The 27,849-nt window shown below is 36.8% G+C and overlaps 8 protein-coding genes across 11 annotated transcripts; 3 read left to right on the top strand and 5 right to left on the bottom strand.

Moving 5' to 3' along the window:
• Positions 952-3,552, bottom strand: LOC104707707 (major pollen allergen Ole e 10-like). Of its 2 annotated transcripts, none has more exons than XM_010424130.2 (4): positions 3,133-3,552; positions 1,613-1,927; positions 1,305-1,335; positions 952-1,211 (listed from the first exon to the last, which is right to left on the bottom strand). In XM_010424130.2, the coding sequence occupies exons 1-4, from the start codon at positions 3,191-3,193 to the stop codon at positions 1,106-1,108; spliced, it is 513 nt and encodes a 170-aa protein (XP_010422432.1). In that variant the 5' UTR covers positions 3,194-3,552; the 3' UTR covers positions 952-1,105. The 2 variants fall into 2 exon arrangements, with proteins under 2 accessions (XP_010422432.1, XP_010422431.1); XM_010424129.2 differs by lacking the exon at positions 3,133-3,552 and adding an exon at positions 2,164-2,894.
• Positions 3,689-10,522, bottom strand: LOC104707706 (DNA damage-binding protein 1a). The gene is made up of 19 exons (XM_010424128.2): positions 10,235-10,522; positions 9,645-9,693; positions 9,451-9,510; positions 9,270-9,361; positions 8,746-8,797; positions 8,546-8,608; positions 8,378-8,427; positions 8,106-8,181; positions 7,555-7,764; positions 7,328-7,434; positions 7,107-7,215; positions 6,666-6,866; positions 6,365-6,580; positions 6,130-6,240; positions 5,742-6,017; positions 5,384-5,658; positions 4,919-5,267; positions 4,540-4,824; positions 3,689-4,451 (listed from the first exon to the last, which is right to left on the bottom strand). Exons 1-19 carry the CDS (start codon positions 10,336-10,338, stop codon positions 3,870-3,872), a joined length of 3,267 nt encoding a protein of 1,088 aa, XP_010422430.1. The 5' UTR covers positions 10,339-10,522; the 3' UTR covers positions 3,689-3,869.
• LOC104707704 (U3 snoRNP-associated protein-like YAO) lies at positions 10,802-13,453 on the top strand. Its single transcript, XM_010424126.1, has 7 exons — positions 10,802-11,353; positions 11,579-11,921; positions 12,013-12,237; positions 12,340-12,541; positions 12,687-12,856; positions 12,978-13,043; positions 13,152-13,453. Exons 1-7 carry the CDS (start codon positions 10,926-10,928, stop codon positions 13,227-13,229), a joined length of 1,512 nt encoding a protein of 503 aa, XP_010422428.1. The 5' UTR covers positions 10,802-10,925; the 3' UTR covers positions 13,230-13,453.
• LOC104707705 lies at positions 13,400-15,342 on the bottom strand. The gene is made up of 2 exons (XM_010424127.2): positions 14,480-15,342; positions 13,400-13,721 (listed from the first exon to the last, which is right to left on the bottom strand). The coding sequence occupies exon 1, from the start codon at positions 15,241-15,243 to the stop codon at positions 14,494-14,496; it is 750 nt and encodes a 249-aa protein (XP_010422429.1). The 5' UTR covers positions 15,244-15,342; the 3' UTR covers positions 13,400-13,721; positions 14,480-14,493.
• LOC104707703 (ferredoxin--NADP reductase, root isozyme 1, chloroplastic) lies at positions 16,633-18,759 on the top strand. 2 transcript variants are annotated; one of them, XM_010424125.2, is made up of 5 exons: positions 16,633-16,901; positions 17,001-17,054; positions 17,400-17,726; positions 17,823-18,042; positions 18,125-18,759. In XM_010424125.2, the coding sequence occupies exons 1-5, from the start codon at positions 16,875-16,877 to the stop codon at positions 18,622-18,624; spliced, it is 1,128 nt and encodes a 375-aa protein (XP_010422427.1). In that variant the 5' UTR covers positions 16,633-16,874; the 3' UTR covers positions 18,625-18,759. The 2 variants fall into 2 exon arrangements, with proteins under 2 accessions (XP_010422427.1, XP_010422426.1); XM_010424124.2 differs by having other exon boundaries at positions 16,635-16,901; positions 17,394-17,726.
• On the bottom strand, positions 19,105-21,123 carry LOC104707702 (AAA-ATPase At1g43910-like). 2 transcript variants are annotated; one of them, XM_010424122.2, is made up of 3 exons: positions 20,616-21,123; positions 19,802-20,378; positions 19,105-19,721 (listed from the first exon to the last, which is right to left on the bottom strand). In XM_010424122.2, exons 1-3 carry the CDS (start codon positions 21,065-21,067, stop codon positions 19,374-19,376), a joined length of 1,377 nt encoding a protein of 458 aa, XP_010422424.1. In that variant the 5' UTR covers positions 21,068-21,123; the 3' UTR covers positions 19,105-19,373. The 2 variants fall into 2 exon arrangements, with proteins under 2 accessions (XP_010422424.1, XP_010422425.1); XM_010424123.2 differs by having other exon boundaries at positions 19,814-20,378.
• On the top strand, positions 22,424-24,043 carry LOC104709754 (FBD-associated F-box protein At5g56370-like). The gene is made up of 4 exons (XM_019229151.1): positions 22,424-22,756; positions 22,947-23,423; positions 23,521-23,652; positions 23,753-24,043. The coding sequence occupies exons 1-4, from the start codon at positions 22,424-22,426 to the stop codon at positions 24,029-24,031; spliced, it is 1,221 nt and encodes a 406-aa protein (XP_019084696.1). The 3' UTR covers positions 24,032-24,043.
• LOC104709753 (sister chromatid cohesion 1 protein 3-like) lies at positions 24,376-27,648 on the bottom strand. Its single transcript, XM_010426315.1, has 13 exons — positions 27,555-27,648; positions 27,101-27,353; positions 26,970-27,000; positions 26,827-26,892; positions 26,690-26,724; positions 26,158-26,594; positions 25,961-26,078; positions 25,740-25,876; positions 25,184-25,636; positions 24,978-25,054; positions 24,792-24,877; positions 24,560-24,695; positions 24,376-24,477 (listed from the first exon to the last, which is right to left on the bottom strand). The coding sequence occupies exons 1-13, from the start codon at positions 27,646-27,648 to the stop codon at positions 24,376-24,378; spliced, it is 2,025 nt and encodes a 674-aa protein (XP_010424617.1).

The raw sequence follows: 27,849 nt of genomic DNA, 5'->3' as shown, positions 1-27,849 counted from the left end.
ATATATATATATATATATATATATATATATATATATACACGCAAGATACACACCATGGCAGTTTGAAGATTTGAGCGTGATTAAAAGAATGGCATGTCATTGATGAACTCTAACAATTAATACGACAATGTTCAAGGTTCGCAACTCAACATTAGATATGCTCTCCACCTCTTGGAAAACATATTTTTTTCTCGAGAGAAGACATCCACTTCAAATCTAAGCTATCCAACACCGAGCTATCAAACAACCTAAGAGAGCTCATGCTCCTCCACGGCTCCACCAAGCTATCCAACACCGAATGAGAGGGACAAAGCTACAAGAAAATAATACGCTAATATAAAAAAAAAAAAAAAAAAAAAAAAAAAAAAAAAAAAAAAAAAAAAAAAAAAAAAAAAAAANATAAATAAATAAATAAAAATAATAATAATAATAATATGATAATCACTTGCACTAATGTGGGAGCGATATTTTTGGCCAACCTTAATAATAAGCATCAAATACATAGTTTGAGATTACAAAAATCTTTCTATCCACATTGGAGGCTGATTAAAATCAAATTGTATTACTGGTATTCGTATGATAAGGATTTATGATAAAGTAGGTTTTAAGACATTAATATGTTTCTATAAATGACTCAATATTAATTGATCACTCCATTTGTTATACTAGACACTGTTCTAAAAGTAGCTGTTTAAATTCTCTCTAGATGGCCAAAACCATTCAGGCATCTCGATTTAATTGGCTAAATCGATCAATGGAGAAAGTCAATGATAAAATAGTTTCATAAGAATATTTTGATTATATTGCTCAACCGATATTTTATAGTATACTACGTACTACGAGATATATATATTTTTTTGGTATAAAAATAAAGGGATCAATAACATTTTCTGAAGTAAGATATTATTTAACATGAAAATAAAAGAAATAGTTGTTGATAGACGTAAGGAAGGCTCTAAGGCTTTAAGATTCTAAACCCATGAACAAAGGTAAGAACAAAAACAAAGCTTAACTGCTACAATAACCAAAAGGTTTGAAAATTTAGCTCAAGAATAAAGATTCCCGCACAACTGATATTCATATTTCTACGTTTTCGGCAAAGGTGTTAGCCTCTCCAACTAATAAGCAATACAATTCCGATGTACAAGTACATCAGCATGAGCCACCGAGGTTTATCCTTCGATAGAGATCTTGCCGCGGAGACTTCTGATCTGAATGAAGAAAGAATTATATCTTTTGAAGAAAATGTTTTCGCCAACTATAAAGAATATTGGAAAATAAAGGGAAAAATTTTGGGCACTTACTTGGATACATCATAGGAGCATTTTCCGTAGCCTGCAAGCAACAACATAACAAAAATCCACACATTTTATTACCATCAAAAATAAAACAAAAAAGTTTTTAAAATTAATTACCTATATATTTTAGTAGGAAAAAAAACAAAATAATATCCAATCAATAGTTCAAGTAAGAAGTCGATTATCTTTTACAAAATAGAACAATTTGCATGTATCGTTTTAACTTTTTATACTGTATTATTTTTCATCAATTTTTTTTTTTTGGGCGGAGTCGATTACACTGTTCACACTAGTAGTGAATCGTATGTACTTACTAGGGTTAATCTTGGTGAGTGTAGCTGTTCCACCGAAGTAACAAGCAATGCGATTGTTCCCATTGGTTTGGTAATATGCATTAAACGCAAACGATGCGTGCGACACGATCGTGTCTGGTTCGTAACAATCACCATGTCTCTCAATGACCGAGCAATCCACTCTCCCAATCCCACATGCCCAATCTAGAGCTCTCTGTAGCTCAGCTTGAGACGCACCTGGTCGAGCCACACACCATGTTGTTCCCTCCAAGAACGTTGTGTTCCCTTGTGGCCCTACTAGTGACTCTGACCTGATCGTCATCACTGGCCTTGCCGCTACACATTGAGCATACGTGATCGATGAGATGAGTAAACAAAATACTCCTTAATTTGTTATTTTTTTCATATTAAATAAGTTGCAATACCAAAATATTCACTTTCATGATTATTATCACCTATGATTGACTTTGAATCATTAGGACTTATTAGGAACGCATACATTAGAAAACAAAAATCTAAAATCTATAATTTCTGTTCTTTACTAATTAGAGAAGAAAAATAAGATGATTTACCTTGGCAAAAGAAGTTCAGTAGAAGCAGAAAAAGTAGAAAAACCCAAAATTGAGTTCTCATTTCTTAAACCCAAAGTTTGAACAAGCAAAATTTTATATAAAGGGAAGAAAGAATCTAGATCATCACACCACCTTAAGAAGAAACCTTATATTTTGTGGTACATAAGTCTCTAAATATGATGACCAATATGATCGAGAGGTGTTGTGTTTACTTGTTACAAGAGAACCTAATTAAATGAGAAAATAAGAATCTAGATTTCTTAAGGAATCAAAGGTGCCTTCAAGAGAAGTAAAATGTTCAGTCATATCTTTAAACCAAAGAAAAAAACCAAAAGAACATAATCGCATGAGATCTAATTTTAGAAGATTTAATATTGGAATACTACATTTCCAATCTATATTAACCGATTTGTTTTCTGTTTAACACATAGGGAAAAGTTGAGAAAGAGACGTTTACAAGCAAAGAATTAGCAAGCAACATCTTAAAATAAATATCGAGAAATACTAAAATCTGTTTATAATATATATTACGATCCGACCCAAAAAGGCAGTCCTGTCCGCTTTGCTTCCTGGTTCGATTTAGAAGACAATACTTTCAAGTTTTAACCAACACAAGTTATCACAAAGACAACAACTCAATCAAACTTCAAAAGCTGATGTCAACAAAATCAAAAGAAGACTTTTTTTTAACTCAAGAAAGCATAAAACAAATAAATAAAACAAACGGTTGATTTGATTNATTGAGCATACGTGATCGATGAGATGAGTAAACAAAATACTCCTTAATTTGTTATTTTTTTCATATTAAATAAGTTGCAATACCAAAATATTCACTTTCATGATTATTATCACCTATGATTGACTTTGAATCATTAGGACTTATTAGGAACGCATACATTAGAAAACAAAAATCTAAAATCTATAATTTCTGTTCTTTACTAATTAGAGAAGAAAAATAAGATGATTTACCTTGGCAAAAGAAGTTCAGTAGAAGCAGAAAAAGTAGAAAAACCCAAAATTGAGTTCTCATTTCTTAAACCCAAAGTTTGAACAAGCAAAATTTTATATAAAGGGAAGAAAGAATCTAGATCATCACACCACCTTAAGAAGAAACCTTATATTTTGTGGTACATAAGTCTCTAAATATGATGACCAATATGATCGAGAGGTGTTGTGTTTACTTGTTACAAGAGAACCTAATTAAATGAGAAAATAAGAATCTAGATTTCTTAAGGAATCAAAGGTGCCTTCAAGAGAAGTAAAATGTTCAGTCATATCTTTAAACCAAAGAAAAAAACCAAAAGAACATAATCGCATGAGATCTAATTTTAGAAGATTTAATATTGGAATACTACATTTCCAATCTATATTAACCGATTTGTTTTCTGTTTAACACATAGGGAAAAGTTGAGAAAGAGACGTTTACAAGCAAAGAATTAGCAAGCAACATCTTAAAATAAATATCGAGAAATACTAAAATCTGTTTATAATATATATTACGATCCGACCCAAAAAGGCAGTCCTGTCCGCTTTGCTTCCTGGTTCGATTTAGAAGACAATACTTTCAAGTTTTAACCAACACAAGTTATCACAAAGACAACAACTCAATCAAACTTCAAAAGCTGATGTCAACAAAATCAAAAGAAGACTTTTTTTTAACTCAAGAAAGCATAAAACAAATAAATAAAACAAACGGTTGATTTGATTCAGTGAAGCCTAGTGAGTTCCTCAACTCTCTTACACAACTCTTCCACTTGAACATTCATGGATTTAGATATGTCCTCCATCTTGTTCCTACTCAGATCCAGAAACGACTCGATTAAGTCACCATCCAAGAAATTCCTCGCTTCTGCGGTTCTTTTCTCGTTATTAAACGACCTCCATTGCTCGTGGCTTAAGCCGCCAACTCCTTTAATCACTTTCCTCAAACTTGACTGTAACTTCTCCAAGAAAGTATACTGTTCTTGAGGAAGTGAAGCTATTACTCCAATCACTCCATTGACTGTACCAAAGATGACTGTTGGGATCTGACCAATCTCTGAATCAGGTAGCCTCATTACTAGAGATCCATGGCGGAATCTGTTCACAAATTCCCCAAGGTGATACTCTCCAACTACCTCTAACCTCCCTCGTTCTTCATCAGTAGCTCCTTCACTGTTCTTTTTCACTGTTAACAGATTGAAATTGTTCTCAGCACCAAGGTAAATATCATCATCAAGTATCTCAACCGCTGACATCCAATTCGCATTGTAATCCCGAGCCCGCTCCTCGATTGCACCTTCCTCGTGCTATAACATTCAAGAATCAATCATCAGAATAGTATCAAATAAACAAAGATCAGTTCTTAACCACACAAATTTCATCTATAAGTTATACCTTGTATAACAATAAGGAGATTGATTTCATGAGATCACCAACAACGATAAAGTCTCCACGGGTCTGGACATAGAGAGCTAAAATGTGACCGTGATGTCCGCATTCAGACTGCAGTTCACGAGTGCCATCATCCCGCAGCATCCACTTGTACAACTGAATCTTCTGATTAATAGCAGCAAGAAGTTTTCCATTAAAGGCATTGAGGGAATAAACAGCTCCTTTTGTTTCTTTCTCAGCAATAAGCTGCAACCTCCCATCTTCAACTATAAATACTAAGATCCTTCCCTAAATCACAAAAAAAGAGGTAATTCAAAGAAATATTAAAAAACAAAATTTGTTTTGAGAATGTGATGATACGTCTCCCAGAGAAAACAAATACCTTCGTTGGTTCATTTTCTTCCGGTAAAACATATGCGGTTCCAACACAGTAATAGACATTTTTATCGTCCGTGAAAGAGCAGCTCAGAATGGAGCAACCGTATTCAAAAGAATCCAGAGGGTAAGTTGAAATAAACTCGAAAGTTTGGTCGTCCAAAAGACGGACAAAGTGCATTTCAGATTCTTCAGCATTTGTCTGGTTTCCCAAACTGCAGATACCAAATGTACGCGTCTGCTCCTGATGGCAGATTCGACGAGCATGCTCTCCAAGAGGAATAGTGCGTATGTGAAGCTTCTGAATATCATCAATGGTACCAATAGTAAGTTCACCTTCCCTGGCAATCGCTAAACTGCTCATAAGAGAGAACAGCGAATCAGATTTCACAGCCACTTCACTTTGATCAGGAATTGGAAACCGAAAGCATAATGCAAAAGAAAAAAAAAAGAGGGAGGATGTTTAGTGTACCTGTCGGGAAAAGCAGCAGAGTTGAAAGGACACATATGACTAACTTCTTTAAGATTGACATTACTGTATAACAGCTTCTTGTTGCTGCTATAGATTACGGTTGGTCTATCAGATGCAGCAAAGACATGTGTGGCGCTTTTTGATGAAAATGTACGCAGAGTTATAGGCTGAGTCCCAAGTGATACTTTTTTCCTGTCTTTTAACTGCCCCGTAGTTGTATCCAACTGGAAGTTCAAAAGATGACCATCTCCAAGAGCACACAGCAAGTAAGATATCTGCAACATAACATATGTTAACTTCTACCATGAAATTTCACTCGGTTCTAGGCTTATGTGAAGTAAATACAATGGAATCATACCCCTTCAAATGTACAAAGAAGAACAGATCTGGGAATTATCTCCCCTCCTAGTTGCTCTTTTGTAATAAGAGTCAATTCTGGCAGCGAAAAGATTCTCACACTTATATCTGTCCACATCCCAACTGAAGCTAGCTGACTGTAGTTTGGATTATCACCGATAGGATTTATATCAAGGCAGGAAACCTCGTACTCCAAAAGGGCATGTTGCACTTCCGTTAATTTACCATCTCCAATTTCCAGATAAACCAAATGCCCACCTCCAGTTGCCAAAAGAACCTAACAAGCAAATTTAAGAGTCAATCTACAAATGTTTATCCTAAAACGTGCTGTATGTCTAGACACTCAAAAGTCAAGATTCCTCTTTCAAATCCAGAATGAAAATATATACTTGGCTGGCATTTGCAGTTGCAACATTAACAGCGAATCCAGCTGGGGCATGCCACTCGTCCCGTAATTCTCTAGTTGTAGAACTGACTAGTCTAACAGAATTTGAGGTAACCTGATCCAGAAAAGGTAACAGTTGATTCATATTCAGGAATAGAGAAAAGAGACCAGATAACTATTCAGGTGACATCTGTCAAATGCATGTCTTCTAAAACCCACAAAGCACTAGAAAAGCTTACTTGTACAAGTTGATTGTACACAGCGTCATGGCAAAATAAAGTCTGCACTTGAGATAAGAAGCCCTCAATCTCTGTTTCTTCCAGTTCATCCTCAAGATTCATGGCTAAGATACGAGTTTCACTGATAAAGCTAACTACAAGGAATGTGTCGAAGGCTTCATCAATTGAAGATTTCAATGACCACATTCCTTTGATACCTTGAAGTTCCACAGAGGCCTGTAATACAACGTATTTTGAGATAAGTACCAGAAGAGAAAATTGTGCAATCAAGACATACAGATTTTCGCGACATAAAACAAACCTGTTCATTGATTCCTATCCCATTGCGAACTACGCGAAGAGAACCATCCTTAAATGCTCCAGAACAAGTTACAACCTGACCTTGCCCCTGTCTCTCGAGATCAACTACACAAAAGTCGACAATAGGCCCCAAGTTGATATACCTTTCCAAGACTTCTACATATGAGCCTTTTGCATCAGGATGTAGATTTAGCTTTACTAGCTGCAATTAGAAAATCAAAATGGAAACACTCAGATAGTTGATTCTACCTTTCCTAAAATCCAGATCTAATGAAGGAATTACTTTTTTTGAACTTATGTCTTTGCTAGAGTCTAAATCTGAAGAAGATAATTATCAATGAACAATTGGACACAACTAAAGATCATGGAACCATATCAATTTACATTCTACAGGAACAAGTCAATAAAACAGTGTAGCCAGACATTTTCATTCCTAGCATACCTGAGAGTCGCCATAGCTTGAGCCAACAAAGACAACGGCATTGTCAAGGTACGATATAGTCGAAGCAATGGACGTTTCACCCAAAAGCTCAATTTTGAGGCCAGTGACCCTTCAGATACAATACAAATAAATTCAGCATATGCACAAATTAATAAGTTCACTAAAGCTTTCAATTGTTTAAAAATATGTAAAATGACAGAGTAATTACAAATTACACTCACTTTTCTTTCTCGTGTGTTATAACAAGCAGATGAATCAATCCAGCATGGTCACCAAGAAGATACCTAGAGCCATCAACATCAACTCTTCCATATGCTTTAGTGATAGACTGGAAACGAAAAATAATTGAAGGTCAAATACTAAATTTAAGAAAGAAAACAAGGGGTACTCATTGAAAGCTCAAGCAAATGTTCATACAAGCAGGTGACATTATGTTGAAAGGACTTACAGGTCTTATTGGTATTGCTTTGAATGCATTAGCACTACAATAGACAATTGTTTCTTCGCCGATAATAAGGACACCACAGAGAGGTGGTGGTACAGGAATCAGTAGATCAGCACCATTGTCGAGATTATTCTGTGACCATGGACCCTCGACAAAATCCTTATCTTTTAGAGATACTTCATATGTTTTGACATGACGAGCATCTTTGTTATCCTGTGAAACCAAGCACTTGTTAGTTCAACTGGAGTTAATTCTAGATTGCATTACAAACAACAGATCAAATCATCAAAATAGATTATCAAGTTAAGAGAAAAGACAAAACAAAATCGGAGTCTGTTTTAATAACTGACATTCAAATAAATAGAGTAAAGTTAATTGCTTAAACTCCATAAGCCATCAACAATACATAAATTAACCAATTCTATGAGAGTTCGATAGTGAACTCTGGTAAGACTTAAAAATAAAGAATAAGGTTAATAAATGCCCAATAAACAAATTTAAATGCATGTACAAAAATTCTTTCATAGCATATCCATGTTTACATATTTCCATACCTGATAAAGTACTGCAATTGTAGGCTTTGCACATCCAAACAGAAACTTGATATCCAGAACCTGCAATTCCTCTAGCCTGAAATTTAGGCACCAAAATCAATATATCATTCAGTTTGAAAAGGTCTACAGAATAATCATATCGTAAAGAATGTAGACGACCGAGACTATTGAGGATATGCAAAAGAATCAGATGCACGGAAACAAGTGCGCACTAGAACACAGGCATAGGTGACAATCTAAAACTGTACTGTTCTTACTGAATAAAACAATACCTGATATTAAAAGCTTCCTTGAGCTGTCCCTTGTTATCAAAAGGAATAACCTAACAAAAGAACCAAAAAAACAGATCACATCATCATACATTGTCTAAGAAGAAAGATCAGTGGAAGTTCAGTAACATGATACAATTCAGCAAATGAGCACATATGACAAATATATACCTTGAACAAGCCGTCATACAGATGGAGTCCAATTAATCTACAATCTGGATCAATTATGCCAATCTACAAAATCCAGTCAAATCAGAAGTAAGCTACATGACTATCAAACCGTTAATCACAACGTATACTTTTAAATGAAGGAAAGAATAAAAATTAAGCATTCTGAAACGAACAGTGCAAGAATGGAGATTTTTTAATACCTGACCATTGTCTGTTGGTCGGCCTATACGATCAGAAACATCCCCCATTGCTCTGAAAAATGTCAAAACATCATAAAGAATCAGTAATAAAGTAGAGAATGGTCATCTAATATATTGCTTCTTTTATTAACAACTATGCGAGAACCATACATGTTTAATCTATGCTTTGGATATACAGCAATATAAGAACATGTATCAATTTTGCGAAAGGTAAGACCCTATAAACAAACTACCTAAGAACATGTATCAATTTTGCGAAAGGTAAGACCCTATAATCAAACTATCTAATAAATGCTCAATAAGATTCATGATCTGCAATGTTAAAGGTAAGAACCTAAAACAGATTCCGAACAGCAGAAAGATGGTGTAAACTGCTATCTAAAACAAGCAAGTTGGTACCATGCACTAATCTGTGCATCGGCGGCGAGTGTAATGCATTCTAACAAAACAAATGACAGCACAACTGGTTGGTTAACACCAAATTCAACGCATGAAAAGGTAGTATTATAATCTGGAAACTATACCTTGTAATAAGCTCAGAGGACTCAGCATCCCATTGAAGAACACAGAATTTGTATCTCTCCGTTGCAATGAACAAAAAGTCTTGCGCTTCGCCCTACAAAAGACGGTGGACAATACTATCAGCATTGTAACTTACTAATAAGACCATAATAAAAGAACACAATAAGAGATGTATATACTCACATGTGGCCGGAACAATTCCAGAGTAGCGATTCTTCCATATATAGGAACATCCAACATAGGCTGCAATATAGGAACATCCAGCAGATTCTTATATCATTAACAAAACAAAGCATGGCAACAAAGTTTTAAAATTTATACTCTAATGCACATGGAACTTATTCCATATAAACTCGACATAATAGAGATGTATGTACCTGAAGTCCTTGTGGGGTAAGCAAATGGATCTCAATTCGAGTACATTTCCTGAGAAGAGAACAACACTGCTGTCAACCTAACATTATAGTGGATCTGATATAATAGATGTTACAACTCAACGAGACAATGCTAAACCTAAAATTGAGATAACTTTCAAACAAATTTACAGTACTGAAAACTAACGATGCTTGAAAATTATCCACAATCGAAAAAGCCACGATCTTCAACATGCAATTGAGTTCAGAGCAGTAACAGCCACACCCAAAAAGAAAAAAAGACAATTCTTTGTAGCATCTTCAAATATCCACTACATCAAAGAACACAGAGACACTAAGATCCATATACTCAATCTCCCAAGTGTGAGAGGTTCTCAATACTCAAACTTCTATTTGATTAAAGCTGCAATTGTAAATTTCAAGAACGACTCAACCCTACAGTTTTGTTTGCAAAGTGAGCAAATTTACAAAAATTGACTCGTGACACAAAATTCATTGAAAACCCTAAACCCAAATCAACAGCTTCAATTCAAAAGGGAACGAATCGAGGAAAAAAATTTGATAAGAAGTAGAGGGAAGGGATAGTTTCATACGCTACAATGAGATTAAGCTCTTGAGGACTGGTGAAGTTGCCAACGCAAGAGTGAGTCACACTGGTCGGTTTGTGAGCCGTAACAACGTAGTTCCATGAACTCATCTTCTTCTCCTAATTTTTCCCCAGGGAATTTGAGTTCCACTGCCTAACACGCGAGGGCCTCGAGGAAGCTTCTAGATTTCTCTAACGAGCTTTTGGAATTTTGACATAGAGAAGAGAAGAGAGAGAGAGAGAGAGAGAGAGAGGCCAAAATCGAACAAGGAAGAAGAAAGAGAAACCTTCGACAAAGACTGGTCGGTTTTGTATTATTCAATTGACATATATGATGGAGATGATCCGGTTCGGAATTCAATTTAGAGATCTGAGAGAGATAAACCGATGAAATAGACCGAACTGATTCGATTTAAGTTAAATGAAAACAAACTTTGGTCTAAAAGCCCCACAATATTTAATGGGCTTAGCATTAAGTTTTTTAACTGATGGGCCGGGTCAGTCCGGGTAAATCCCGGTAAACCCGATTTCTGAAGAAAACCTAAGTGGGAGATTTTAAAGTTGTAAACTTTTCTCCGACCAAAACATACAAAATCGTTTTCTTAGCTTCTTCCGTCGCCACTAAACCCTGAGGCTAAACCTAGACGAGTCAAAGGTGCGATAAACGTTAAACCCTAAGGAGAGTGAGAGAGAGAAATATGAAGTACAACAACGACAAGAAGAAAGGTGGAGGCTTTAAGAGAGGAGGCAAAAAGGGTTCGAATGATAGGGATCCATTCTTTGAGGAAGAGACGAAGAAGAGGAGAAAAGTGAGTTACGATGACGACGACATCGAGTCTATAGACTCTGATGCGGAAGAGGATGGATTTACAGGTGGAGATGAAGATGGGAAAAGAGTTGATGTGGAAGTGGAGGATGAGGATGAGTTTGCTGATGAGACGGCTGGAGAGAAGAGGAAGAGATTGGCTGAGGAGATGCTTAATAGAATGAGGGAAGCTAAGCGTAGAGAGCGTGATGCAGAGGATGGTGATGATGATGATGAAGATGAAGATGAGAGTCTTAAGAAGAGTTTGATGCAGAAGCAGCAGGAGGACACTGGTAGGATTCGAAGACTTATTGCATCCAGGTAATGAAGAAATTTTGAACCTTTCATGTATTTTCAAATTCCAATTTTTTAGGTTTGAGATTTTTTTGTAATTTAGGGTTTATGGGTAGTTAGTGCTTTAGGGAAATGGTTTAGTTGTGAAGGAAATTAGTGATTTTGTACATTTGTTATTATGTCAATTTAATTTTATTGTGTTTGAAGATTAGTTGAGAGTGGTATTGATGAAAGTTTTTTTTAATGAATCAGGGTTCAGGAGCCACTAAGTACAGATGGATTTAGTATTATTGTCAAGCACCGACGATCTGTTGTATCGGTAGCTCTATCGGATGATGATTCTAGAGGGTTTTCAGCTTCGAAAGATGGTACTATTGTGCATTGGGATGTATCTTCTGGTAAAACTGACAAATACATATGGCCGAGTGATGAAGTTCTGAAGTCTCATGGGATGAAACTGAGGGAGCCTCGAAATAAGAAACACAGCAGGGAATCTCTTGCTTTAGCTGTTAGCTCTGATGGTCGTTATTTGGCCACTGGAGGAGTTGATCGTCATGTTCATATTTGGGACGTTCGTACCCGAGAGCATGTCCAGGTAAATGAGATATTTTGGTTTTTGTTTAGTGTTTTATCTGTTTGTTCTTCATCAAGTCTTGCGCTCAGCTTTTATAATTATGTGTCTACAGGCCTTTCCAGGTCACCGGAACACTGTTTCTTGTCTATGTTTCAGATACGGAACTGCAGAAGTCTATTCTGGTTCGTTTGATAGAAATATGAAGGTGTGGAATGCAGAGGACAAAGCGTTTGTAGCTGATAATTTTGGACACCAAGGTGAAATTCTAGCCATTGATGTGCTACGGAAGGAGCGTGCACTTACGGTTGGAAGAGATAGAACCATGCTGTATCATAAGGTAATAGTTATATCCTTCATCTGGACACTATTGAGAGCTAGCTATCATCATAAGGTTTCTATTATTACTCTGTATTTGTTAAGCTGTGTTATATGATAATAGGTGCCTGAGAGCAGCCGTATGGTCTATCGTGCTCCTGCATCATCTCTTGAGAGCTGCTGTTTTATCAGTGATAATGAGTACCTGTCTGGTTCGGATAATGGAACTGTTGCTCTTTGGGGGATGTTAAAAAAGAAACCGATGTTCATTCTCAAGAATGCGCATCGTGATAAAACTAACGAAATTACCACCAATGGAAGCTTAGGTAAAACTTCATTTAGATCCTTTCCATCTCATCTCTGTTGCAATTGAATCTTGACATTGCATTATATAGTTACAAAAAACACTCTTGTTTTCGTTTCAGCTCCTGATGCTCTGAAATATCTAATTCTTGTTTATTTGCTTAACAGAAAACGGTGCTCATGAATCAATCGACAATGACTGTTCAGCAAGTTCTTGGGTCAATTCAGTTGCTAGTTGTAGAGGTAGTGATCTTGCTGCATCTGGAGCTGGTAATGGTTTTGTGCATTTGTGGGCTGTTGAAACTGGTGCCATTCGACCTTTGCACAAGCTTCCACTGGTAAATTTTCTTTCACTAGCTCTGTTCTTAGTGTTGTCTGATGAATCTGTTGTTTGTTAATAATTTAAGCATTTCACTCCATCAAATAATAATCCTTGCAATGTCTTGTATGATCTTACAGACTGGATTTGTGAACTCTTTGGCTTTTGCAAAGTCGGGTAAATTTCTGATTGCCGGTGTTGGACAGGTATGTGATCATCTCATATTTTCTCTTTTGTTTCTATCTTTTTCTTCTTGTGTGTTGAAATGCTAGTATCATAACCTGTTGTGTATTGTGAAATTGATATGATGACAGGAAACGCGATTTGGAAGATGGGGCTGCGTAAAGTCTGCGCAAAATGGTGTTGCAATACATCCCTTAAGGCTGTCATAAGTATTTCATCGGGATTAAAAGAAGTGTTGTTACAAATATTTTTGAGTTGCTAAGCCAAAAAGATGGAAACTGAAGTAATATAGGGATTAGAGGTCTCTGCAACTCTTGAAGTTTTTGCTCCCTTTTTTGTTTGTGCTTTGTACCATTTTTTCTTTTTAATACGAGAGATAAGAACTTTAACATTTTGAAGTTTTGATGAATCAAAGAGGATAAAATTTCCCAAACATTTTGCGCTCATATTTCACCTTTGGACTCTAGATGATGTTGAAGTCATTTGACAAATGGAAAATTATAAGCCAAAAATCATAAAATGCAGACTTTATTATTTGTGAAGGTTTGGACGTGGATGGCTTCAGAAAGTCTCGTTTGCAAGCAAGACTTGAAGAAGCAAAACCTAAATGCAGCTTGTGAACAGGCTTGTGAAATTTCTTGTGTGTAGTACTTCTTGAAGAAGCAGGTCTCGTTGCTATTCCATTCTAAACATAGAATCAACTGGATAACAACAAACAGAGAAATCATTAGGCAAGCTCTGAGAATGACTTCATGCAGAGAGATAAGAAACCGCAAAGGAATCAGTGAACACACAGTCACACATACATCAATAAGAAACCACAGAACACATAGATAAGGAAAGGTCCGAGTAAGCGTCCATACATAAATTGAATACCACAATATGAGGACTAGATACATGCTATATGCAAACAGGATAGATATATAACTAAACAAGAGCACACATCTAGTATATAAAGATACCGAATCATCCAAAGAGCCATAAATAAGACTCTGCCTACATGCAGAAGAGCCACCCTAGAGAAGAGAATGCTTCTAAGGGTAATCCATTCAGCTTTTCTTAACACTAGCTTAAATACAAGAGAGTGATTATCATTCGTCTACTTCACCGGTTCAATACTATGCTCATAATTACCTCTCAACAAGGAAATTTAACAGAAAAAGGTTGAACTTTTGATTAGTATCATACTGCGTGAATTCTAACCGGCCAAGTTTGAGCCATTTTCTACAACATCATAAACCTAAGACGCCAGACTACTACTATCAATTCCGAGCCATTTGCCACAACAAAGTGAATCCAACACTCGGTACTAACAATTTAATCCTGAATGGTTCCATTGATCAATACTACTAAGTACTAACCATTTAATCCTGAATGGTTCCAATGATCGGTAAAAACAAACGGTAATAACTCATCTCAACTTTAAGCAACAGCAAGATAAAGACAAAAAACTCTTAACCTTTAAAAACGAAATCATCTCAGCTTCTCTTTACTTGAGCTCTTCTTAGCTGCATCCATAACCTTCTCAAGATACCCTTCAATAGGCGGAGTAAGAGTAGCCATACCACGATTCGCCGGAAACGGAGTCAAATCAGGCTCTAACGCAGCCTTCTTCAGATTCTCCGGTAACGCCTCAATCGCAGCTTTCTTCAAATTCAAAAACGCAGTCTCAGCTGCACGACGCTCTCTATGCTCTCTCATCAGCACTTTACTATACTCCTTCGCAAGTCTCTCTCCATCCTCTTCGGTCAGCTTGTACTTCGGCAACTCATCGGCCTCAAAGATCCCTAACGAAACGTAATCCAAACCAGCGGTACCAATCCGGATCGGTTCATCGGTGACTCCCATTGAAGCAGCTCCTCCTTTCTTCTGGATCTCCATATCTCGTTGCTTCTCTTTACTAATCAACCCTAGCTTCTCACGCTGCACCTCGCGCTCGATCTCCTTGGGTGTCAAGTAGCGAACAGGACAAGGAGCGTTTAAGCATTGCTCGTAAAGCTTCTGCTTCTCATCTGAAATCCTTCCTTTTCCTTTAACCGCTTCTTCTCCGTCTCCAGCTGGTGCTCCGCCGCCGCTTTTCTTGGTGGCGACTTTGTTACGCTTCAATGGCTGACCTGTCTTCAGCTTAGCTTTTCCTTTAGGAGTTCCGCTTGCGGAGCATCTTTGGAGAAGGTTGTAACTCAGTGATTCGATGATCGGTTTTGGTCTTGTCACTCGAATCATGTTTTCGTTTCTGATTTCTTTCTTCAAAGCTTTCGTCTGAAAATGGAGATTTAGGGTTTTGCGACTCGACTGTGGAAGAAGAAGAACTCACTAGTCCTACGACGTCGTTTACGTCCAATAAAGCACGATGTCAAAATTGTAAATTCGTCTTAACGTTGAGGGTTATCATGTCATAACATAAACTCCAGTTATGCAAGGTTTTCCGGTTTGATTTTTTCATTTCCCGTATACCGAATTAGAACCGATTTTGCATTGTTTTGGTACAATTTGATTTAATTTTTTGGTTTTGTTTTGGATACCGCAGAACCGATGCTTCTTTTGTAAAAGGGTATGTTCTAGTTTTAGTACATATTTTTTTATTCAAATATTTGATAATATAATTTTTTTTTATTTTTTTCAGATACAAAAATACTATTATAATTTGATATGCATTTTGTTTTATTATTTTTAATTTTTTTAATATTACAAGTGATGTATATGATTGTTCTGTACACATTTATTGTTAGATGGTTGTTAATCCGCACACTGGATTGTTTTGATCAGTAAAAGTTTATGGCTGGATGGTTTTGATCTATACATGTTTATGGCTAGTTGATTATTATACATGTTTTTTTGTTGGAATTGATCTGTAAACGTTTATGGCTGGATGGTTTTGCTGGAATTGGTATATCTAATAATCCAGTGTACGGATTAAAAACCATTCAGCAATAAATATGTACAGAACAATAATATACATCAGTTGTGATATAATATATATTTTTTAAAAAATGCATATCAAATTATAAACATATAATTATTAACAAATATTTTAATGATAAAAGAGAGGGATGTGATAAAATTTGTAAAAAATATTTAATATTATCAAATAAAATCATCAAACAAAATGCATATCAAATTATAAAGAAAAAAACATAGATTTTTTGTATCTGAAAAAAATAGAAAAAAAATTATATTATCAAGTATTTGAGTAACTAAACATGAGAGGTATGATTAAAAAAAAAATCTACAGTGTGAGAGACCGACTATTTGTATAATTATGAATATTAAACGTACTAATTTGCCTATTAGTTTCCAAAAACATACTAAAAACACAAATACCTCTTTCTAAAACAAGTCAGATGGTAACTTAACAACCTAGAGAAATTTGCTGAATTCAGTTTCCTTTTTTTTTTTTTTTGGTGTAATGAATTCAGTTTCCTGCAACTTGTTAAGTGTTAAAACTTTTTAACAAGGAATTTGGCTTCGAAACTGTAACCTCCAAATACCAATAGGAGTTAAAAATACAAATAATTTTGCTGAAAAGTAAAAAACAGATCCAGCACACACAAGTAGGTAGAGAAACAAACAAACCAAAAAAAAACTCAATAAGAGCAATAGTTAAGCAATTTGTCCACTAAAATCTCTCGAGGAGCCAACAAAGTTTTGAGAATTTGCAGTCAGTATGGGCTGCTGCTCTGTTGTTGTCTCTTCTGGGCCTTGAAAGGATCTTTTCTTCTTCAGCTCACCTTTTTTAGTACTACTATTTATAAACCCAGAACAAAGAATCCTCTGTTTCTTCTGTTCCTCAATCATTTTTTTTTTCTTCCAATTATTATTCTTCTGGAGAAATCTCGTCTCTTTTCTCCATCGCCATGGCTCTCTCAACTCCTCTTTCTCAGGTTTTTTTTTTACTTTTGCTATTATATATGCTCTTTTAACCTCTTTGATTCCTGAGATTTTGTTTAGGATTTAATGAAAGTTTTGGTTTTTGATTTCAGATATCCGTTGCTCTTCCAACTGGAATTGATGGGTCCAGCCGATCTATGATCAAGGTGATCAAAACCAATCTAGATTAAGATTACTCACTTTTGTTGATTTAGATGCTTAGATGGTCCTGAAATTTTTTGTCTTTTGGTATTTTTGGTGGGTTTTGTTCTGATGTCGACTAGTAGTGACCTTTTTTTTGTTTTGGTTTTAATGTGAAGACTTTGTAGTGAACTTGGTACTGAAAAGGTACACTCTTTAGAAGTAGAAGATGTCAAAAACTTGATTTTGCATCTATTGAGAAACGAAATGGGAATCCTTTGTGGAGTTTAAAATCTTTCATTAGCATCTCATCTAGAAAGTGGAAGGAGGAAATGTTAACGTTGACCTTTTTGGTTCTGTCTCAGCTGCAGAGTATAAGCTTCACTGAGAAATCATGGGGTCCTCGGCTGAGACTAGATTCCAAATCCAGAAGCTTATGTGTGAACAAAAGGTCCACAGTATGTATGTCACTTCAGCAAGCAAGCAAATCCAAAGTCTTGGTTACTCCTCTAGAACTTGAAGATCCCAAAGAGACTCCGTTAAACTTGTACAGGCCTAAGGAGCCTTACACAGCAACTATTGTTTCGGTTGAAAGAATTGTTGGTCCACAAGCACCTGGAGAGACTTGCCACATTGTTATTGATCATGATGGTAATGTTCCTTACTGGGAAGGACAAAGCTACGGAGTGATTCCTCCTGTAAGTGATTTTAACTCTGACACATTGCCTTTTGCCGATAAATGAGTTGCTCCCTCGATTTGATAACACTTCTTGTTCCATTTTCTTGATTCGTAGGGCGAGAATCCCAAGAAACCTGGTGCACCTCACAACGTTCGCCTTTATTCGATTGCATCAACAAGGTATGGGGATTCTTTTGATGGGAAAACAGCTAGCCTATGTGTCCGTCGAGCTATTTACTATGATCCAGAGACAGGAATAGAAGATCCATCCAAAGCTGGCGTATGCAGCAACTTCTTGTGCAATGCCAAGCCTGGCGATAAAGTTAAAATCACCGGTAACTTTATGTGCTTTACAGATACGGAACCCCTTCTTTTTGTTGAATGTTTCTAGTCTAAAATGTATGATGTTGTTGACAGGTCCATCTGGAAAGGTAATGCTATTACCTGAAGATGACCAGAAAGCTACTCACATAATGATTGCTACTGGAACTGGAGTTGCTCCATATAGAGGATACCTACGGCGTATGTTTATGGAGAACGTGCCAAATTTCAAGTTTGATGGACTTGCGTGGCTATTCCTTGGTGTAGCTAACTCAGACAGTCTTCTCTATGATGAAGAATTTTCCGGTTACCTCAAGGACTATCCAAAGAACTTCAGGTACGACAAAGCGCTGAGCAGAGAAGAGAAGAACAAGAAAGGCGGGAAAATGTATGTGCAGGACAAGATTGAAGAATACAGCGACGAGATCTTCAAACTTCTGGACAGTGGAGCTCATATTTACTTTTGCGGGCTTAAAGGAATGATGCCTGGGATTCAAGATACGCTTAAGAGGGTCGCTGAAGAGCGAGGCGAAAGCTGGGAACAGAAACTTACTCAGCTCAGGAAGAACAAGCGGTGGCATGTTGAAGTGTATTGAGTTAATAGTTTTGTTTGTGGTTTTTAACATTTCTGCAACTGAATAATCGTGTCAATTAATGAACACAGGGTAACTAAACTACAACGCTGCAGCAGATGGAACAATCAAAAAAGTCCCAATATATCTTTCCTCTAATTTCAACTATTTCCAAGAAACAAAATAAGCTAATTTGTTTCCTTTCTAGCCTGATTTTACCAGTGGCAGGCACTCCTCTTAACGTTCCTTCCGGGTTTGCCTCCTCCGCGCTTCCTAGCATCACTCTTCATCCTCCTATCCACTCTCTTTGGACCTTTCCCAACCTTAACCCCAACTCCTTTCTAAGACACAACCAGTTCTTTCTTTCTTAGGCTTTCTTGTATAGCTTATCTATCATCTTGTCTTTTGAACAGTTTGATGTATCCGCTGTGTCATATTATATGACTCATATATAGTGTTTGCCTTCTTCCTCACTTAGGAAGAGTGGAAGAAACGTAGCATACATAAAGACAACACATATGACATTTCTTGACATAACAAGCTTTGTAAGTCAGAGGCAACGAGGCCTATGCATGATTATTATTAAGTAACTACATACGTACTAGATTACTTCCATGGATGATGGATCCATATCCATCAGTCCTACTAAATCCCAAATGAAATTGAGACAAAGAGTTATTTAATTACTACATAATTAGTGGTAAACTACTTCACTGGATCCTTGAAGCTTCATGCTTCTGCCTCTTTGATTTCAGAATCAACACTCTCCTTGGTCAATTTTTGCTTATAAGAAACTCAACAATACCCTTAAGCGCAACTTCCGGGTTCTTGCTCACCATAAGCTGCTCTGTGATTTCAGCTGGAGTTGCTTTCACCTCAAGTAACATATTCCCAATACGCTCAACCAAAAAGTGTTCTTCGATGTTGAGATACAATGCGGCGAGTTTCTTGAAAACGGCAGGCGTACAGTAGTCCATGAGAATATGAACATCCATCCTTCCTGGTCTCAACAATGCTGGATCGAGTTTCTCCTTGTGATTCGTGGTGAATATTATGATCCGTTCCTCTACACAGCTTGACCATAATCCGTCAACAAAGTTAAGTAGACCAGACAAAGTTACCTGCTCCAAAAAAGACAAGAATGATCAGAACACAAAACACAGAGAAATTAAGCCGAGAAAGAATGTAGTTTAGTGTGTACACTCCATGGAACCTGGGGATCCTTCTTCTTCTTCTTCTTCTTCTTCTTATTCATATCCTGAATATTCTCGTTATCTTCTTTATCCTCGTTTCTAGCATCCGCTCCAGCACAATCAAGATCTTCTACGAGAAGAATGGAACGGTTCTGAGTCATAGTGAGAATCTGTCTAAGCATTTCATCATCTTCAACACTCTGAATCTGAAGATCATAGACATTAAAGTTCATGTAGTTAGCAATTGCAGCAACAAGCGACGATTTCCCGGTTCCAGGTGGACCGTAAAGAAGATAACCACGTTTCCAAGCTCGTCCTACGGTTTTGAAGAAGTCTTTCCCACTGGAGAAAGCGTCTAGGTCACGGATCAATGTATTCTTGAGCTCAGGTTCCATTGCTAGGGTTTCAAATGTCGTGTGATGTTGAAAAATTGCTGATTGCCATTCGTGACGGTTTGAATTGTAGGTGTAGATTTTTAGATTATCTCTGTGTGCCAATATCTTCACCGATGACTTGGCAATATATGAGAAGTAATCCGACATAATCTTGTCTCTAAAATCCTTTTTACACGTCAAATGAAAGTACCTGAAACCCCAAATAAAACACCAAACACAAAACAGTCAGAATACGAAGCATACAGAAAGTACTTACACACTCAGGTTAGAAGACTACAATTGAAAAAGGAAAAATAAATTTTAAAAGTTAGGGATCTGTATTGAGAATTTAATGTCTAAATTACTAGCTGATTACATAGTAAGCGTAATTAGGCACACAACAAAAAAAAACCCAAAATTTTAAGGGTTACATGATGAGAAAAGTTACCGTATCTGTTTACTCTTCTGGAAAGGATTAGTGTCAGTGTCTTTCTCCGAGTGAAGAGTCCATTCAAGAGGAATCCCTTCGAATTCATCGGTGATTTTGGCTTTTACGGGTATTCCAAATTTGGGTTTAGCAATCGGATTATTGAGGTTTCTGGAACTGACGAGGAGACTCCCGGTGGAGATTCTTGTGAGAAGGGTCGGCAAGTAGACTTGGGCAGCACGGAAAATCTGATTCGGGACGAGGTCGCTCTTTTCTTCGATGATGAACGTGAAATTGGGGTTGAAATAAGAAGAGAAGTAGTCTTTGAATTTGGAGACGATGAAGTCACGGATCTTGGTGGGAATGATCTCACGGAGAATGGTTTTGAAGAGCATCGTGAAGGCGGAGAGAGATGTGTAGATCGAGAAAATTGCAGAGAGGGAAGGGATTTTAGTAGAGAATCTCGACGCCATTGTTATCAGTTCTCAGGTGATGGTGTGGATGATTTAAGCAAGTCAGTGGTGGGTGTGTGTATTTATTAAGAGAGAAGAGAAAACTTCAGGAGCAAGTTTTCGAGTTACTGTTTGTTTTTAGTAACGGGGAGGAAGCTTAGAGAGTAACTTCGTGCTTTCCTCATATGGAATGAGATGTTTTGTTGGTAAAGCTTACAAAAAGGGATACATATTAAGAAACGCGTTTTCATAATTTTATAAACGATTAATCAAAATTGAAAAGGGATACTATATACAGAAACAGCAGTAATTAAGGCTCTTAATTTAACTACGACGCTGCAAACAGAAGTGTATTTACTTACCATCAAGAGCCCCACCAACATGTGAGCTTGTCTTGTCTTTAACTGAAAATATGTAACCAAGACGAACCTGTGAATCCCGAAGCTGATTTGTGTCAATGACTTTTAAGCCTTAGTAGTATGTTTTAATCGCTCTGGTTCATTTATGTCATCATCTGAACTGTGAAGGGCTTTTGGATTCAAAGAATTGCTTCTTCTTTTTTTTTTTTCTTTTCTAACGGCTAAAATAGTGAGAGTTAATGATTCTTTTTTTGTTGCAAAAATATTTTGTTGCAAAAATAATTAAGTATGTATGGTAGCACCTAATGGATAATGATTCTTTTTTTTTTTTTCAACAATAAAAGATCAGCTCATGAGATAATGATTCTTTTTTTGTTGCAAAAATATTTTTTAAAAAATGTTATTTATCCCATATAATTTTACTAATCGTCTCGATCGTGGGATAATTCTTTTTGGTGGAAACGATCGTGGGGTATTGAATCCTAATTTCTTGCCACTACATTTCAGCATTAAAAGTAAAATAAAAAAGGTAACTAAATAAAAGCTTTTTCTACGCCAACAACAAAAGTATATTAAAGCATCTTATTATTATAAGAAAACGCATGAAAAATTATAAATGACGGCATAATTAATAATTAAACCATAAACCCTAAATGACGGCATAATTAGGGTTCCAAGGTTAGCCATATCTTCATCTTTTCAGAATGTGAGTAGCATCCATCGGATGATATTGGGTAATTTTCAGTCTCTGTATTATGCGGTTTTGCTTAGATTGGATATTTCCTCTGTTTTTTAATTTATAAACCGCCCTGTTACTTAGGAAAGCATTAAACTTTGAATATCATAAGCTCTTAGTTCTTCTTTTTGAATTTTTTTGGTGTTGTTTCTCAAGATTACACAGATTTGAAAATGTAATAATTTGAGTCCAGGTCTCCTCATTGCTGATTTGTTTTTTTTTTATTTTAATTTCTCCGTGTTGACAGAAAAAAAAAATCACTGGATTGATTGAGAGAATACAATGGACAGGATCAGTTTCTTGCCGGATGATTTCTTGTTGCAGATACTTTCATTGCTTACCACAAAAGATGTCTTGAAGACAAGTCTTTTGTCGAAACGTTGGCGGAATCTTTGGAAGTTGGTTCATAAACTCGAGTACATCGATTATACTAAGAACGCTGCTGATCATGCGAGGTTTCTGCTGTTTGTGGACAGGTCTTTGCTATTAAACACGGCTCCAATCTTAGAGAGTTTATCTTTCAAGTTCGATAGGCAATGCAATGACGTAGATATCGGATTTTGGGTTAGAATTGCGGTGGAACGAGGTTTACGCCATTTCGATTATTATCCATACGTTCTTCAGCAGCCTAGCAAATTACCTCAAAGTTTGTTTACTTGCGGAACACTCATGGTACTCAAACTCACCAATGTGTCACTTGCGGATGTTAAGTTCCCTGTTAGTTTCCCGTTACTCAAAGTATTGCACCTTCGTTGGGTGATTTACTTTGACGATNTATTTCGATTATTATCCTTACGTTCTTCAGCCGCCTAGCAAATTACCTCAAAGTTTGTTTACTTGCGGAACACTCATGGTACTTAAACTCACCAATGTGTCGCTTGCGGATGTCAAGTTCCCTGTTAGTTTCCCGTTACTCAAAGTATTGCACCTTCGTTGGGTGATTTACTTTGACGATGAAACCCCTCAGAAGCTTTTATCAAGCTGCCTTATTCTTCAAGAGTTGGTGGTGGATCGTCAAAGGAATGATAACGTAACAACCTTTCCTATCACGTTGCCTTTACTACAAAAGTTAATCTACGTTGGAGAATCTAATGACGAGATGTTTGAGTTGAATGCTCCTTCTTTGAAGTGCTTAGAGATTAAAGATGTCGGTTACGATTGTATGATTGAGAAAATGCCGGAGATCGTGTCTGCAAATGTGGAGGTTATCTACTCTGATACCGATGACATGCTTGATTCTCTTACATCACTCAAACGCCTCTCGATATGTTTACCCTCAGAGGTAGATTACTAAACACTATTTTGGAAGTAGCTAGAAAACCAAAGTACATAGTTTTTTTTTTTTTATATATAATTAGTCTTTATGATTCTATTTGCAGTCGCCGTTTCCTACTGGTAAAATATTCCATCAGCTTGTAGACTTGGAGTTTTGCACATGTGATTCAGAATGGGATCTACTTCTGTCTTTTCTCACACATTCTCCAAAACTACGAGCTCTCAAACTCAGTGAGGTAAAACTTTTCGGGCTTCGCTTGTTTTTTTTCAGTCTCATCTCTAATCTTTTTAGTACTGGTATAATGATATATATATATATATATATATCCTCATCAGAGACATGGCTGTTTTTTTGGAGAACGAGCGTTACATTGGGATGAGTCAAGTTCTGTTCCTGAAACGTTGCTGTCCGGACTTGAAACTTTGGAGTGGAGAAACTACAGAGGATGGAATGTAGAGAAAGAACTCGCAACGTTTATCTTGAAACATTCTTGTCGTTTAAAGAAAGCGATTTTCTCACCAGAAGTCACCAATTTGGAGAAGAAACATGGAATGCTCATAGAGTTGGCTCTTTTGTCCAGAGGTTCAACGACGTGTCAGCTCGTCTTTGGCTAAAAATTCTGAAACCAGCTGCTTCAGAAGCAGTTCGAGAAAACAGTATTAGCTCTAAACCTGTTTTGTTGCATCTCTTAAAGTACCATCTGCTCTGTTTCTCTACATGGTCTCAAGCCTTTTCTTCTTTGTTGACTTTAACCTTTATTTACTTTTAGTGCTATAATGATTTTACCAAGGGATCACATGGTTGTCTTTGTTTCTTTTGTAGTCATCGTGAATTTTATCGATAAAACTATAGTGGAATACATGAAGTGAATAATGTGATGATACAAAAGCTCACGTATTAACAACTGTAAATTTTTGCTAAAGCCTCTAGAGTCAGCTTATCTAATCTCATCATTAGGTCACAGTTGACCATTTGAAGAAAGTTCAGGCGTCAACTTCAGAGTTATATCGCTGTAGGGTTGGTCTTGCTTCAAATCTATAAGTCCTCTAGACTTCAGTACCTATATAACAAAACAACCCATCTCAGTTAGAGGTATTGTATAGAGAGATAATACGACCAACTCTGTATCGAGAATCGATTACCAGTGTCTCGTAGAACATTCGAGCAGCTATCGACCTTGTCTTTCCTTCCAAGATCTTGTTCAAACTTAGATCTCCAGATGAATGGCTTGAAGTGGGACTACTTGAAGAACGTTCTTTAATATACTTAGCCACGTCTCTGCAATTAATGTTCAATGAATATGTTATTTAGGTTAGTAGAGATATAGTAAGGCTCTTTAAAAAAGCTACATGGTTTTTTTCTGAATCTTTTTACCTTGTTCTTCCTGACAAACCATAAGAATCTTGTGTATTCGGTGATCTTACTGGGGTATTGCCACCTAACTCCAGGAAATAAAGTTCCTGTATGGCACATGGCACAGCCAGATGTTATATGCTATCAATGTTAGCACAGGGACAAGCATGGTAAAGAACAAAACACACGAAAAATGTGAAAGCAAACCTCGTCCGTCATTTCAGGAATCGCAGAAACCCCCGGGTCCTTTTGTCCAGGCAGATCATTTGGCTCTGTTCTGTAAGCTCTTGTCTCCCAAGGTCCCGGTTGAGTGGTGAAGTCATCACTTCTGTAAGGTGAAGAAGATCTTGGAGGTAGTGATGGCATGTACTCAGGTATGTTTACTCTAGGTAGATCCTCTGGATTTTTGGAACTTGAAGGCTTTGTTCTATAAGATCCTGTCTCCCAAGTATCAGGCTGAGTGGTGAAGTCATCACTTCTATAAAGTGAAGGTCTTGTAGGTGGTGACGGCATGTAGTTAGGGAAACCACCATTTCTGAAACGTTCGATTTCCATGTCGTCATCATTATTAAATGACTGAGGAGATTGTGATTCTGCTGCTACAGACTTTTCATGCACGGAATGAGGACTTGCAACACCTTGGACATCTTCAGTTTGTTGACCTGGAGACCGCTGAACTGTATTGTCTAGTTTCGTAGAATCAGGAACTGGTGATTGTGGTACTGGAGAGGCCGGGTTAATTTCTGTTTCAGCTTCTCGAGTAGGTGATGATGCAGGTTGTGGACAAGTTTCATCAGTAACAGCAAGATATGGTTTTGAAGCTACATAGTCCTTATCAAAGAGACTACGTAAAACATTTGAGAAGCCTGCAGACAAACATATAGAGGAGTCAATACTCATTCTTCAAAAACAAAGGACAAAGGGAAAAAGAAGGTAAATCCAAAATGAAAGAGTCACTATGAAATATACCAGTAAACAAGGGCTCATTAAAAAGTTGATCCTTCTTTGATTGGTTATCCAGTCTCCATAAACCTACTCTAGATGAAGGCAACTTCTTTCTCTTTCGAACAGTATTACTAGGATCTTCAAGCCTTTTTTTCATGATCCTGTCCAAATTCATTGATCAGTATGCAACAGGTAATGAAAAAAATCAAATAGTGTCAGGAAGCAATTAATGGAAAAGTTATTACTTGTTAGATAATAATACTGTGGCCTTATCATAGTGCTTCCTCTTCCTCTTCCTTGGTCTTGTTTGTGGTGGTGGAGGAGGAGTAGTTGGCTGGAGAACCAGCTCAGGTGATGGATGCACTTAACATCAAAACAAAACCAAATTTTAAATAAGACGATGCTTTAAGCATGGAATTATTAGACTATGTTGTTTACTCACCAAAATTTGCACGTTCTTCCTCAGAACCAGCAGAACATGGAGATCCTAAGCGAAGCTCAAATGTCGAATGCCCTCTAGAATCTAACACTTCTTCATCAATACTAGGGATATCGGGTTCCTTAACCTTCAAAGTTTCATCTAAAGGTTCAGTAAGCTCAACTCTGACATTATGTTGTTGCGGATTATATGACGGATGGGACACAGGGCTTAAAGCGTGTGCAGCATCACGCCTTTTCTCAATCTCGGGAATACATCCAGGAGAACTGGTATTTCTTCTCTCAGTAGTGGGATTGAGAGGTTCACTCAAGTTACTTGGTCTATAGGCTCCAGTATCTAGAGCAACATTGAACTTTCCTAGTTCATTGTTTCGTCCTGCCTCATAATCCATTTCAACATCAGTTTCTCCAAGATTCTCACTCACAGGTACTGTGACTTGGCTGGTTAATTCATACAAAGAGGTGACCACATCAAAAGGGCATATACTTGCACAGATAAGGAAGATAATGAAATAGGTGTAGTAGAGGAGCCTCACTCGACATCCATCTGGTTAGATTCTGGAATGATGTCCTGTAAGAAGTTAGACATACAAACTGTCCTTCAATAACATGTTCTTTGAGACATGAAAACTGGTCAGAATCAACTTCAAAGTCACACAAGCAGGAATCTTACCTCGTCAAATGTTATAGCAACATAAGGATCAACACCTGTTGGAATTTGATCTGCAAAATCAACATCACCATCATAATAATCATGGTATGATGCAATTTACAACAAAGAAAATAAATACAAAAAGGTGTAATTAAAATGGTACCTTCCTCACTGCAAAAATGGTTATCGAACTCCCTAGGATTCACAAGGAAAAATGAAACGTTAAGATCTCTCAAGCTTTGTAAGAAGTTAAGAGCAAATGAAACTCGAATAAACTGTGAAAGAAGATGGATACATGTCGACTGTGTCATCTTCCAAATTAAGTGTTTGAGGAAAAGTAATCAACTCAACGGGTGCCTTTCTCTTATCCTCTGGCAAGTCAAGTTGTGGAATAGTAAGAGCCTCCTCCAACTGTTTACGAAGTTTCTTATAATCATTGCACAGATGTTCAAGTTTCTTTAAATATATTCGCACTACACCAACTCGAATGACACCTAACATTGTGGCTGATATTGGTAGTAGTAACCGATCAGAATCCATTATAAGATCTGCAAATACAGTTACATAATCCTCAAATTTACAAATAAAATAACAGTTCATGCATATACTCAAAGCGAAATGATGAGAATCTCAAATCACTAGAATCGTATTATTGGCACTTTTACATATGATTTGACTAGTTATGAAAAAAAAATACAAACTTCAGATCATAAAAAGCAAAAAAAAAAAAAACAAGAGGAAAGACGAACCAACTGTTTCGGATATGTTCGTGTCAATGTATTTACACTTCTTGAGGCGTAGGCTATCGTCTGGCTCTGGCACGTGAGCGGCGAGCCACGCCATCATCACTGAACTACCTGGAGGCTCACGACAAGCCCTATTATGCGGATTAAACATTTGTTCTTTCGTTTTCGCGATCCAAATTTGAAACGAATCCTAAACAACAAATCGAAAGATCTGATGAGGTCGAAGTTGAAGTAATCGTGGAACTAAAAAGACAAAAAAAAAAAAAAAAAAAAAAAAAAAAAAAAAAAAAAAAAAAAA

The sequence above is a fragment of the Camelina sativa genome, chromosome 8 (assembly GCF_000633955.1).
Source record: "Camelina sativa cultivar DH55 chromosome 8, Cs, whole genome shotgun sequence".
NCBI classification, from domain to species: Eukaryota; Viridiplantae; Streptophyta; class Magnoliopsida; order Brassicales; family Brassicaceae; genus Camelina; species Camelina sativa.
Note: the sequence above shows the minus strand (reverse complement) of the source record. Positions and strands in the feature narration are given on the sequence as shown.

What these genes read in the sequence shown, in the direction of transcription:
- LOC104707706 (XM_010424128.2), bottom strand. Translation starts at nt 10,338, where the DNA reads ATGAGTTCATGGAACTACGTTGTTACGGCTCACAAACCGACCAGTGTG. An exon ending in ATAACACACGAGAAAGAAAA is followed by an intron (nt 7,216 to 7,327) that starts GTGAGTGTAATT and finishes TTGTATCTGAAG; the next exon opens with GGTCACTGGCCTCAAAATTG. An exon ending in TGTACAATCAACTTGTACAA is followed by an intron (nt 6,241 to 6,364) that starts GTAAGCTTTTCT and finishes TTTCTGGATCAG; the next exon opens with GTTACCTCAAATTCTGTTAG.
- LOC104709753 (XM_010426315.1), bottom strand. Translation starts at nt 27,648, where the DNA reads ATGGCGTGGCTCGCCGCTCACGTGCCAGAGCCAGACGATAGCCTACGC. An exon ending in TTGCTATAACATTTGACGAG is followed by an intron (nt 26,725 to 26,826) that starts GTAAGATTCCTG and finishes AACTTCTTACAG; the next exon opens with GACATCATTCCAGAATCTAA. An exon ending in TTATAGAACAAAGCCTTCAA is followed by an intron (nt 25,055 to 25,183) that starts GTTCCAAAAATC and finishes GGGAGACAAGAG; the next exon opens with CTTACAGAACAGAGCCAAAT.
- LOC104709754 (XM_019229151.1), top strand. Translation starts at nt 22,424, where the DNA reads ATGGACAGGATCAGTTTCTTGCCGGATGATTTCTTGTTGCAGATACTT. An exon ending in ATTTCGATTATTATCCATAC is followed by an intron (nt 22,757 to 22,946) that starts GTTCTTCAGCAG and finishes TACGTTCTTCAG; the next exon opens with CCGCCTAGCAAATTACCTCA. An exon ending in GAGCTCTCAAACTCAGTGAG is followed by an intron (nt 23,653 to 23,752) that starts GTAAAACTTTTC and finishes TATCCTCATCAG; the next exon opens with AGACATGGCTGTTTTTTTGG.
- LOC104707705 (XM_010424127.2), bottom strand. Translation starts at nt 15,243, where the DNA reads ATGATTCGAGTGACAAGACCAAAACCGATCATCGAATCACTGAGTTAC.
- LOC104707704 (XM_010424126.1), top strand. Translation starts at nt 10,926, where the DNA reads ATGAAGTACAACAACGACAAGAAGAAAGGTGGAGGCTTTAAGAGAGGA. An exon ending in CGAAGACTTATTGCATCCAG is followed by an intron (nt 11,354 to 11,578) that starts GTAATGAAGAAA and finishes TTAATGAATCAG; the next exon opens with GGTTCAGGAGCCACTAAGTA. An exon ending in TGATTGCCGGTGTTGGACAG is followed by an intron (nt 13,044 to 13,151) that starts GTATGTGATCAT and finishes ATATGATGACAG; the next exon opens with GAAACGCGATTTGGAAGATG.
- LOC104707703 (XM_010424124.2), top strand. Translation starts at nt 16,875, where the DNA reads ATGGCTCTCTCAACTCCTCTTTCTCAG. An exon ending in TCTCAACTCCTCTTTCTCAG is followed by an intron (nt 16,902 to 17,000) that starts GTTTTTTTTTTA and finishes TTTTGATTTCAG; the next exon opens with ATATCCGTTGCTCTTCCAAC. An exon ending in CCAGCCGATCTATGATCAAG is followed by an intron (nt 17,055 to 17,393) that starts GTGATCAAAACC and finishes GTTCTGTCTCAG; the next exon opens with CTGCAGAGTATAAGCTTCAC.
- LOC104707707 (XM_010424130.2), bottom strand. Translation starts at nt 3,193, where the DNA reads ATGAGAACTCAATTTTGGGTTTTTCTACTTTTTCTGCTTCTACTGAAC. An exon ending in ACTGAACTTCTTTTGCCAAG is followed by an intron (nt 1,928 to 3,132) that starts GTAAATCATCTT and finishes CTCAATGTGTAG; the next exon opens with CGGCAAGGCCAGTGATGACG. An exon ending in ACTCACCAAGATTAACCCTA is followed by an intron (nt 1,336 to 1,612) that starts GTAAGTACATAC and finishes TGTTGCTTGCAG; the next exon opens with GCTACGGAAAATGCTCCTAT.
- LOC104707702 (XM_010424122.2), bottom strand. Translation starts at nt 21,067, where the DNA reads ATGGCGTCGAGATTCTCTACTAAAATCCCTTCCCTCTCTGCAATTTTC. An exon ending in CAGAAGAGTAAACAGATACG is followed by an intron (nt 20,379 to 20,615) that starts GTAACTTTTCTC and finishes TTGGGGTTTCAG; the next exon opens with GTACTTTCATTTGACGTGTA. An exon ending in ATCCCCAGGTTCCATGGAGT is followed by an intron (nt 19,722 to 19,801) that starts GTACACACTAAA and finishes TTTTTGGAGCAG; the next exon opens with GTAACTTTGTCTGGTCTACT.